The sequence below is a fragment of the Diaphorina citri genome, unplaced genomic scaffold (genome assembly GCF_000475195.1).
Source record: "Diaphorina citri unplaced genomic scaffold, Diaci psyllid genome assembly version 1.1 scaffold30, whole genome shotgun sequence".
NCBI classification, from domain to species: domain Eukaryota; kingdom Metazoa; phylum Arthropoda; class Insecta; order Hemiptera; family Psyllidae; genus Diaphorina; species Diaphorina citri.
In genome coordinates, this window is record NW_007377468.1 from 314,439 (window position 1) to 326,496 (window position 12,058).

The following is a 12,058-nucleotide window of genomic DNA, read 5'->3' on the forward strand; positions in this document are numbered from 1 at the left end:
TAATAGCACACTGCAACAGTTTCCAATGGATCACTGAAGTTCGGATGGGTGACCATTAGGACAATGGGGTGCTCCTGGCTTTTCCTAACCCCACTCAGACTGGGTGACGATAATGAGAGGAGGCAGATAGCTTGTCGCCAAATGGAGAGTAAAACTAGTAAAATTCCCGTCGCTCATAGGCTTAGCAATTATACAGAGACGTTAACCGCTGGAAACCACGAGCTTTCAGTACCTATATAGATCGATTCATAGTCGCTTTTGATTAACTATACTAGGACTGTTTTCAAAGCTACTTGTTCGAACATTTTTTTTTTCTTTTTTTCTATTAGGTACAACATTCAGGTGTTCACGGGCATTTGATTAGCATAAATTAACATTTTCAATGTCACGAAGCATGTAGACAAACTTTTCCTAGCCATATTTTTGTAATTTACTCATTCTCGGCTTATTCGCATGTAACATTACAAAGATCAAAAAAAAGTCCTGTCGGCTTTCACTCACTTGTCTGGTTCGTCTAATTTTATTTGCATACAAAGTTAATTAGGTTGTCTACGTAAGTAGGTAAGTACCTGTTTGGGGGAGGAAAACTGCAGAATGATGTGCAGAAAACTAAACAGAATTCGTTTACAGCTCAAACAGCGACAATGATAAAGTTTATAAGGAGAAGAAAAAGAAGAAGAACAAGAAGAAGAAGAAGAGGAGGAGGAAGAAGAAGAAGAAGAAGAAGAAGAAGAAGAAGAAAAAGAATTCAATTCAATATATTTTAATTGTGATTGTTACAACATTGTTAAAAAGCGGGTCCATGTTTGATGTTCTAACTTACCGTATCCAGTAGGTCTGTAATCTTGGCCATGTAGTAATACCAGACACAAAGCATTTCCTGGGGGAAAAAAATAGTCATTGATTACGTACAAGAATAATTTTACCAAGGTTCAAGGTTCTAAAAAAAAATCTGAGCATTTCTCGCTAATAATGTTTGCTTAGGACCCGAGGAACGTCATAAAATGACCTTTTTATAATAAAAGCATAATGTAGATCGATTCATAGTCGCTTTTGATTAACTATACTAGGACTGTTTTCAAAGCTACTTGTTCGAACATTTTTTTTTTTCTTTCTTTCTATTAGGTACTATTCTATTAGGTACAACATTCAGGTGTTCACGGGCATTTGATTAGCATAAATTAACATTTTCAATGTCACGAAGCATGTAGACAAACTTGAAACAAAGTTGAATCTTGTAGTAGTATTATCTGACCTGGAAATTCAGTAATGCTACGAGCAGTATAACGGTCTTGATAAAAAGCCGCTACTCGTCAGCTACTCAATTGTCATAAATCCCTCACGAGGCTGACGCTGAACATCAAGAGATTTATATTCACACGAAACACTGACAGTATTTTTTCATTTTCAAATACACATAGGCGTTTTTCACGTATGTCGGCTTAGTTTGCTTGAAGGGAAACGTATGTCAGCTTAGTTAGCCTTGTAAGCGCTAGGTCGAATTCGAATTCCGCCTGGGGCGAACTTCATCATGAACAGATAAGGTTCGTTCTCGGAACGGCTGGCTTTCTCCTATCCTGTCCTCCTTCTTTATTCGATTTCGAGACGATAAGGCAAACCACTCATTATCAGGTAGACTTGACAGTTACACCTGATCAATTCACCGGATCAAGTAGGTATACCTGACATCTGATGAGTATACACACTATCAGGCACAGCTAAAATGATCCGTCTGTCAGGTACACCTGATGAGCACACACACTATCAGGTAACACTGACTCTATATCAGGTATAACTGACAACAGATAAGGTCTATCTGATACTGAGTGGCTGGCCCAAGACTTCCATTGTTACAGTTGATGAAAATGTGTCATCGAGGGGGTTTCAAGTCTAGGATGGCACCGTGACATAAACAGACTGGTGGTCGTACGTAGGAAGAGAAATAATACGCTTGTCATAGCATGCTACAGAAGTTCGGAACGGCTGGCTTTCTCCTATCCTGTCCTCCTTCTTTATTCGATTTCGAGACGATAAGGCAAACCACTCACTATCAGGTAGACCTGACAGGTACACCTGATCAGTTCACCGGATCAAGTACCTATACCTGACATCTGATGAGTACACACACTATCAGGCACAGCTAAAATGATCCGTCTGTCAGGTATACCTGATGAGCACACACACTATCAGGTAAAACTGACTCTATCAGGTATACCTGACACCAGATAAGGTCTATCTGATACTGAGTGGCTGGCCCAAGTCTAGGATGGCACCGTGACATAAACAGACTGGTGGTCGTACGTAGGAAGAGAAATAATACGCTTGTCATAGCATGCTATAGAAGCATACGAGAAATGAAATAAGACATACCTGCGCCATGCTATGATACTGAGAAAACAAATGGGGAAAATGTGCCCAGAAGAAAAGGTAGATGTAAGCAGCATACGGAGATAAGTAACACAAAAGAAGAAGTGGAAAAAAATTGGCAAAAATATCAATTAAACTGTAATAATATGAAGAATACAACAACATAACGAAAATAGATTGAAGCTTGGCTAGTCGCGTAGGTGAAGGGATAAGGAACTTGGGTGAGAACTCTAGGCAAATATTCTAAAAACGGGCAGGTATAGGGACCTGATACTCGCATTTCAACATCATGGGCAATTGGGCAACTGTTATTATCTGTCCACTGCTGGACAAAGGTCTCTTCTTCATTCCTCCATTGAATTCTACCCTGTGCTTTAGTAGGTACCTACCTACCTACATCCCAGTATGTTTATACGTGTAGTGTGTTCCAATAACTGGTGAATTTCTTTCCATCGACCACCTAAAAAAGGGGCCTATCTATAGATTCGTTCTTTTGATAATCAATTCCTAAAGGAAATTCTGGTATCCAACTTTAAAGTTCATTTCCCGATTGACCTGGAGGAGTGGTCTACTACCTTGGTTTCACAAATCCGTCACTGGCATTGTTAATAATCGTATTTTATTGTACAAAAATCTTCACTTGTGTTTTCTGCAGCTTCTGTGAGCTCTGTAGTCTTCCCCGACACGTGCTTGTGTGTCGGTCATCTCCGAAATAATCTCAAGACGATAATAAATAGTGTCTTGTGCTCAAAACGTTAAAGATTTATTTTCGCAAGTCAACAACTTCACCCATGCCTACCTGTGGATTAGACAGATTTATCACTTTATAAAACATCATACTTTATTATTAGGCATTCATTTGTGAAAATTAAAACACAATTTGTAAGTGTTTATTTGTACTTATTATTTACAGTTTTGTGAATTTAAACTATCGATTGAGCTATTTATTCATGTAGTTTGAGCGCAGATTAAAATTTATACAAGTACGGTAATTTATCCAAATAAGTTCGCCTCGTCTCAAGGACACATAATATTACCTATTATTATTTACATAGATAAAATATAACCTATAGGTAAAATATAATAATTAATTAAAGTAAAAAAAAAAACAAGAAGTGACAGATAACATTTTGTGTTTGTCACCATGACAGAAGTATCCAACGCCCTAATGCCTTCCAAATTTCCTACCCAGCCACTTTCTACCGACACCTTTCCGCCAACAGCTGTGTTAAATTGGATGTTCCTCAACATCGATTCCCCTCAAGATCAAATTAATGTAAGTTAGGTTCCAAACATCCCATTCCAATCAGCATGGAGGACTTCGAATCTGGAGGTTGGTGGTTAAGGTGTGTCCACACATTGTCGAAGGCCGTCGATCGACTATGTGTGGACATACCTTTAAAGTCCACTTTCTTCAAAAAAATTTAGCTTGTTGTAGGTCTTAATATTAATCAAAGAGCGACATCTGTGACAAATATTCATACTTAGCATTAGCTAAAATGGACGCGGCACAGTCCTCAACTAAAATAGACGCGGCACACAAGGGATCATTGGTATCATTAAGCAGAGCTCCAAAACCACCGCAGCTTTTGGTCGAAAATCATGAAAATATTTCAAGGTGTGTCCAAACATAGTCGACATCGTCGATTGACCTCGACTGAATCCGTACACTGCCTCGACAACATAGATTCACCTCTTCACATCATCGATTGACCATCGATCGACGGGGTCGACTAAGTATGGACACAGCTTTACGCTCTCTATTCTGACTTCCTGACTGCTGATGCTGTAACGTGAAACTGTATGTTTTATTTCCACAGTCCAAAATCTTATCCACGTTGTGGGGCCCCTTTCCCAATGCTCAACAATATAGTCCAGCTAGTACAACCAAATGGAGCTCATCCGCCTCCAATGAGTGTATAGGTAAGTATATTGTCTTCCTTCACTTCCTTACAAGATCCTTTACCTCTACTGAAAACAGTTAACCATAGGTATGACCTACAGCCCCCACAGGTTAGGTTGAGTTTGAGTCAATCGAAATGATGATTCACGTAGGCTAAGTTGTATTAAAATTTAGATTTTCCTTAGCTATATTTTTTATCGTCTGCTGAGATTTGGTGGTCCCATTGCGCCAACACTACCTGCACTGCCAAAGAGTTGACTCTCACAAAAATATAAATTATGTCAGATAAGGGTCCTTTTCGCAAAGAGCAGCTTCATTGTCTTCACAAGGCTGAATAGTGAAAGAGTCAGCAGACATGTTTAGTTGTTTACCCGTTTAGATACCAACCACCCTCGATGTCCTTTAACTTCAATGAACCTTTGGGGCCTCGAAACTGTTATTTTGAACGTCGAAATCTTGTTCTCATTTCAATCCATGTTCCGATTTTCAGATGACATTGTAGATTCACTGTGTGATCTTCATTTGGAGAAGAAATCATTCAAGCAGCCTCCCTCAGCCTATCTGTGTCATTTGTGCTTCGTTGGAGGTCACTATATCACAGACTGTCCTCTGGTAAGGAAAGTGACACTCTGAAATAAAGCGCTTGGATTAATAGCCTTTTTTAGCGTCGAATCTACTGTCTCATAATCCCTTCTTCCTAATATTTCACTCTGAATTCTGCCCGCCACCCTTCAAAAATCATCCCAAGTTTCAATAAAGAGGCTTTTCAACCCTACGCTACGGTCTAAAGTAGGTATCTATTGTAGCTAAAATCAATTCTCATGATCTTGCAACTTAACTGCTAAACCAGCACTGCACTCATGATTCATGGTCCAACTCTGAAGAGTATTTCATAACCTAATGACAGTGTCCCATAAATATTTGAGTCCACTTTCTTCCAAAAACTTTAGCTTGTTGTAGGTCTGTATTAATCAAAGAGCAACATCTGTGACAAATATTCATTCTTAGCATTAGCTAAAATGGACGCGGCACAGTCCTAAACTAAAATAGACGCGGCACACAAGGGATCATGAAGAGACCGCCTTAACATAGCAGAACTAAAAATTTTTCTTTCACTCCTCCCTCCCTGATACCAATTGGTATCATTAAGCAGAGCTCCAAAACCACCGCAGCTTTTGATCGAAAATCATGAAAATATTTCAAGGTGTGTCCAAACATAGTCGACACCGTCGATTGACCTCGACTGAATCCGTACACTGCCTCGACAACATGATTCACCTCTTCACATCGTCGATTGACCATCAATGGTCGACTAAGTGTGGACACAGCTTTACGCTCTCTATTCTGACTTCCTGACTGCTGATGCTGTAACGTGAAACTGTATGTTTTATTTCCACAGTCCAAAATCGCACAAAACTTCCACTAAACATTCGATTCTAATACATAGATAACATAGGTTTAGTTTAAGTAGATAATCATGTATAGCAAGCTGAGAAAAAAGTAAAAACTAGGGTGAGAAAAAACTCCAATACAGAATTCTATATGAGGAAGCTCGGCACTAGCAGTATACATATGTATAGCATTCCAACACTCTAAATCAGGGGAAATAACCCAATAACGATAATAGCACACTGCAACAGTTTCCAATGGATCACTGAAGTTCGGATGGGTGACCATTAGGACAATGGGGTGCTCCTGGCTTTTCCTAACCCCAATTACCTTTGAGGGCAAAAAAGTGCCCAAGTAATCAATTATCTTCCCGGCCTTCAGCCTATAATTCACCAAGATGTGACTAGCTGACTTGTGTCCCTACGAGATAGGCAAGATAGCTTTGACCTTTGACCCCAATTACCTTTGAGGGCAAAAAGTGCCCAAGTAATCAATTATCTTCCCGGCCTTCAGCCTATAATTCACCAAGATGTGACTAGCTGACTTGTGTCCCTACGAGATACCATGAGCAATGACACTTTTGCAGGTGCCAAAAACATGCCCACAACCCTAGCAGGGGGATAACTATGAAGTGTTTGTGTGTAATGAGGGGAAACAATACTTGTATTGTTAAACCTTCAGTGTGACACGCGACAGCATTAGACACATTGTTATGCATGGGTTACATCAGCGCAACTTTGCCAAGAGCACGCAACCTCTGCCCCGGCGAAGTTCTTGGGAAAATATCCGGCCTAGGAATGTCAAGTATGAGAGAAATTTGTGTTTGGCCAGGCCATGCTACTGCAATTTTATTGATGTCAAATAGTCTGAACACCGTTCTAAGAAAAGTTGATTTCTTGCCCGTTTTTGGTGTTTCGTCAGCTAGTCACATCAAACGCATTTGAAGCACAAATCCTGAAATGAGAAAGGTACCTACTAGTTATCAGATTTGATAAATTATACAATGCGAAAAAACGAAAAAATAAATCTGATTAGGTACTCGTAACTTAGTAGAAGCTAGAAAATCAATAAAGATACTACTAACCTACGTCTAGAAATGGTTCGTGATGTAGAATTAAGACAATAAGAAATTTGTACCTTTCAGTTCAATATGTCTCCATTCTCAAAATACCGTCAACTCTTCCTGTTTCAGGCCAGACCAAAAGGCGAAGGTCTCACGCCGTACCAGGGAAAGAAGCGATGTTTCGGCGAATATAAATGTTCGAAGTGTAAACGGAAATGGATGTCTGGTAATAGTTGGGCCAATATGGGGCAAGAGTGTATCAAATGCAATATAAATGTTTATCCACACAAGCAGGTAAGGGAAACCATTGACCACAAGCAAGGCAGATGGTCCCTCACAGGTAGACATGTATCTGGGTGGTAATGGTGCGTTCATTATAAAGTCAGGCTATTTGGGGAGACGAATGTCACAAACATGTGGTGATGTGGTATGTTTCTATCACATATGTACTCGTAAATGGTGTCTGTCCAGAAAGCTGTTAATGTTCAACGGTGTTGTGGCAGATGGTCTGTTCTCTCATCAGGCTCATCAACAACCTTTCAGATTTAGGTATAGTGCTTTATTTAGACTGTCAGCTTAGAACAAGTTGTTCCATTATACTAACAGTTTGTGGTGGATCAGAGATTCATCATAGTGTGGATCAGAGATTCATCCACACCATGAAAATTCCAATTTCGACCAAACTGTCAGAGTCTTTAACTTCAGTTTTATATAGGTACCTACACAGATGGTCTGTTTTCATAGTTCTCTCATCAGGCTCATCAACAACCTTTCAGATTTAGGTATAGTGCTTTATTTAGACTGTCAGCTTAGAACAAGTTGTTCTATTATACTAACAGTTTGTGGTGGATCAGAGATTCATCCACACCATGAAAATTCCAATTTCGACCAAACTGTCAGAGTCTTTAACTTCAGTTTTATATAGGTAATTAGGTACCTACCTATGTATATTCTGTATGTATGGTAAGGGAATAAGTTTAGGACTAGGATAAACGAGAAGGAAAATTGAAAAAAAAAAGTAAAATCTGGTTTCAATCTTTCCAATTCGTCAAATATCGAGGGACTAAAGTTTTGTAAAGAAAAGGTAGTTCAGGTCCTACCTATGTATATTCTGTATGTATGGTAAGGGAATAAGTTTAGGACTAGGATAAACGAGAAGGAAAATTGAAGAAAAAAAAAAGTAAAATCTGGTTTCAATCTTTCCAATTCGTCAAATATCGAGGGACTAAAGTTTTGTAAAGAAAAGGTAGTTCAGGTAACTATTTCTCTTATTCTGACGATAACCGTTGTCAAAGTGCTATTCTCTCAGGTGGCAAAAGGGATCTGCATCCCATAATACACGTTATCTTATTGGGACCTCCTCAGGATTTCTTGCTCCAAATTTTCAAAGTACGCCCCATACTAAACGAACAAAAACTGTTGGTATAATGAAACAACTTGTTCTAAGCTGACAGTCTAAATAATTAAAGTCTAAATACTACTTATACTTAGAAATGAATTCCGAGGTCCTGGACCACAACTTTAGGTACTTTATCCGAATTATTCTTATTCTAAGACAAGTATTTCCTGTTCTGTTTCCTCAGAGACCTTTGGAAAAGCCAGATGGTCTGGATGTGTCAGACCAGAGCAAAGTTCATCCGATGTACCTCTGCGAGAAGTGTAAGCAACTCGGATACTACTGTCGCAAATATTGCACCCCTTCCTCTGTCCGCAGATAATGATTCATTCCTTCTCCTTTTTCAAGTAAGTTGCTAACCGAACAGCATTACACAAACCTGTGAATTGCATCAGTTACTTTTCCCTTCATTTTGAAGGTTTGAAATTCACAAAGTTACGGAGTCCTTCATCATCAAACAGCATTGGATGATGTTATAACTCGATCTAGAATTAAGAATGATAAAACCGCGATCAAAGAATCAGGAGTTTCCAGGAGAAAATCGCTATGGACCAATCCTATTTTTAGAACTAGTTTTGGTACTTTTGGTACCACCTTCATATATATGGGTAGGTTGTCACAATCTTTCAAAGGATACAAAATGCGCCTAGCCAAATTTTATTATCTTTATCAGTTCATTGCGGTCAACACAGAAGAACATTATAGCAGCTGTTTGCCACCATTTAATCCACAACAAAAACTTAGTAACTCAAAGGGATCACAAGAAATGATCTCTAATCTCTACCTAAATTAGATTTTACTAGAACTAGTTTTGGTACTTTTGGTACCACCTTCATATATGGGTAGGTTGTCACAATCTTTCAAAGGATTCAAAATACGCCTAGCCAAATTTTATTATCTTTATCAGTTCATTGCGGTCAACACAGAAGAACATTATAGCAGCTATTTGCCACCATTTAATCCACAACAAAAACTTAGTAACTCAAAGGGATCACAAGAAATGATCTCTAATCTCTACCTAAATTAGATTTTAGAAAATCATTGAGAGCTAAGTAGGTACTATGAAAATCTCTGGAGTTGGTAGTGACCTACATGCATAATTATGTTCGTTCAATTCCCGGTCCGCTTTATGTGCCACGTGAATCCTATAAATTTTGGAATCGTTTCAATCCAATATCTCCATTAGTTCAGAAGATACTTACAGGTAAAGAACAAATTATACGTCAATAGTACATTTAATGGTTTCATATTTATGGCAAAAAAATTTTGACAAAAGAAATTCACCAAAACGCGTGCGTTGCCAATCGTATTCACGTTAACCCGTTAGCTCACAGGTAGACATGTATCTGGGTGGTAATGGTGCGTTCATTATAAAGTCAGGCTATTTGGGGAGACGAATGTCACCAACATGTGGTGATGTGGTATGTTTCTATCACATATGTACTCGTAAATGGTGTCTGTCCAGAAAGCTGTTAATGTTCAACGGTGTTGTGGCTGACCGTTTTTTTTCGATTTTATGAAAGCTGATTGGGGCATAGAGAAAAACTAGCCATGTACCCCTGAGATAAGGAAAAATAACTAGATATTATGTGGCACAACCGTTAGTCTAATAAATGACCTTCAAATGCTATATTGGACCAGTTATCTCATTACAAATTCTATTGCCTGTCAAACATTTTTTTCCAATCATAAACACACTAACATTTGAACTTATTTTCAATTAATTAGGAAGGTTAATCGTTAGGTGCCAATGCACTACTAATCCTATCTAGTCCGAGAGAGAACTTTGGAGAAGCACGATTAGCACAGAATCTAGTCAAGTTCCATCGTAACATTTGAACTTATTTTCAATTAATTAAGAAGGTTAATCATTAGGTGCCAATGCACTACTAATCCTATCTAGTCCGAGAGAGAACTTTGGAGAAGCACGATTAGCACAGAATCTAGTCAAGTTCCATCAGTCAAATTGTCCCCTCTTCGACTTGAACCCAGAACTCCAAGGTGGAAATCTAATGAATACTTCTTGGTCACATGGAAGCTGCCAATTTTGCCAACTAGAATACTTTGTCTTAGATTCGTACCATTTAGCGCAGTATGCTCAATTAACGTGGCCTGTCCAAATCATTAAACACACAAAACAAACATATGGGCGCACAGTTTCGTTTGAAGTAAACAATAACGTTTATCTATTTCGTATCAAATAGCTTGTACTGTTTGTCTTGTTACCCACCGCGTTGAGATCAAACACGAATATCGTATCGAAATCGAAACGATAGTCCATCCGTCGTGGTTTTGCGAAATTGTCACATTTATTTAATTTGATTTTTCGCAGCTCAAATTAACACATTATTCATAATGGAATTAAATTTGTAGTACCAATATTTGTCACTTGGTGAGAGTAAAGGAGGGTTCTTGAATGTTACATTTTTTGGGTGATTATTATAGGGTGTACTGTACATTTTACATGGGATGTGAGTACAAGTATTTTTTTTTAATGCTTTCCTTATAAAGATTTGAGTTAACTAACCAAGCAGTAACAGTCGTTGGTGGCTGCTTTTAATGATTCCGTATTAAAATTAATTGTTTACGGAATTCCACACCAACCTACAACAACCAAGCTAATAACTCCCAGGTCAATAATCCCAGGTACGATGTCACGTCAGCTATATTAATTTCATCTTGTCTTGAAATTGGCGCAGTCAAAATATTTTCACTTTATGATAAATGGGGATTGTTTGGGACGCAAAATAATGGAAATGCATTGTTATTGCAATGTTGCATGTTGGCCTACACTTGAGACTTGACAGAACATTAACATGGTCGTGAATAGTTTACCAGCCAACATTAGTTGTTCTCGCTTGATTTGAAATAGGTTATCTACAGCCGCACCGCAGCCAGCAGGTGAACTAAAGAAAAATTTACGAATAGTTGACATCTTTTGTTTGTAGGTATAAAATAGAAGCGGAATAAATACAAACAAACATATACATTCCATTTGGCAAGAGTTCGAGTGGAATTTTATAATACCTGTGTCTAGCTATAGGTATTAGGTATACAACATCATGTTTCATAAGAGTCCAATACTTATTGTTGATACTTAATATACTTTTATATGAGACAATTAGGAAGTTGTTAACAACATCATGTTTCATAAGAGTCCAATACTTATTGTTGATACTTAATATACTTTTATATGAGACAATTAGGAAGTTGTTAAAATAGAAGATAAGTTACAGCTCTAGAAGACAAACACTTGAAAATTGGACTATAAAACTTGGAAAGATAATAAAACTCGGGAGCCACTTAATGGGGTACAACAAATAAGGCAGGCACCATTTTTATAGGCACCTATTTGCAGCTGCAAGTTTTTTTTTTATATCCCGAGAAGAAGATTTACAAAGTTGGTCTAGGGCTGACCACGAATCTTTAAGCTCTGAGAAAAGACGAAGAAGCATTGAAGACATCGACCTCACCCATGGCATAGTCCCACAAAATGGCGACCCTGATGAGTGTTGTTCCATTCTTGCATTTGTCTGCGAAAATTAATTAAATAAATTATGATAATAATAAAAGTTAATTGCCTAATTATTCAAAGTATTTATAGCGACAGGTAAGGATGAGGAGGTGAAATTAGAAAGCAGAATGAAGCGATGCTTATCCATATATCACACTTACACTGTACATAATACATATCCCTACATGACGCCATGAATTACATGAACTCTGTAGTGTAGACTAAGCGAGTGTTCTAGAGTCTAGACTATGGTCTCTCCGTCTCTACAAGAGAAAACATTAGTCAGCAGTTACTAAAAAAAGAAGGTAAGTTCTGAGATCAATTCTGTGACCACATTTTAGGAACCGCTGCCGAACCATAAAAGTCTGAACTGGCCATAGTTTCGGAACCGCTTCAAGACATAAGGGGCTTAAACCCCAAAATTTA

At 38.2% G+C, this 12,058-nt stretch overlaps 1 protein-coding gene across 1 annotated transcript; it reads left to right on the forward strand.

Moving 5' to 3' along the window:
• Nucleotides 1-3,024: 3,024 nt before the first annotated feature.
• LOC103511079 (zinc finger CCHC domain-containing protein 24-like) lies at nucleotides 3,025-8,633 on the forward strand. Its single transcript, XM_008475793.3, has 6 exons — nucleotides 3,025-3,249; nucleotides 3,423-3,643; nucleotides 4,188-4,290; nucleotides 4,761-4,882; nucleotides 6,852-7,016; nucleotides 8,306-8,633. The coding sequence occupies exons 2-6, from the start codon at nucleotides 3,512-3,514 to the stop codon at nucleotides 8,438-8,440; spliced, it is 657 nt and encodes a 218-aa protein (XP_008474015.1). The 5' UTR covers nucleotides 3,025-3,249; nucleotides 3,423-3,511; the 3' UTR covers nucleotides 8,441-8,633.
• Nucleotides 8,634-12,058: the final 3,425 nt, after the last annotated feature.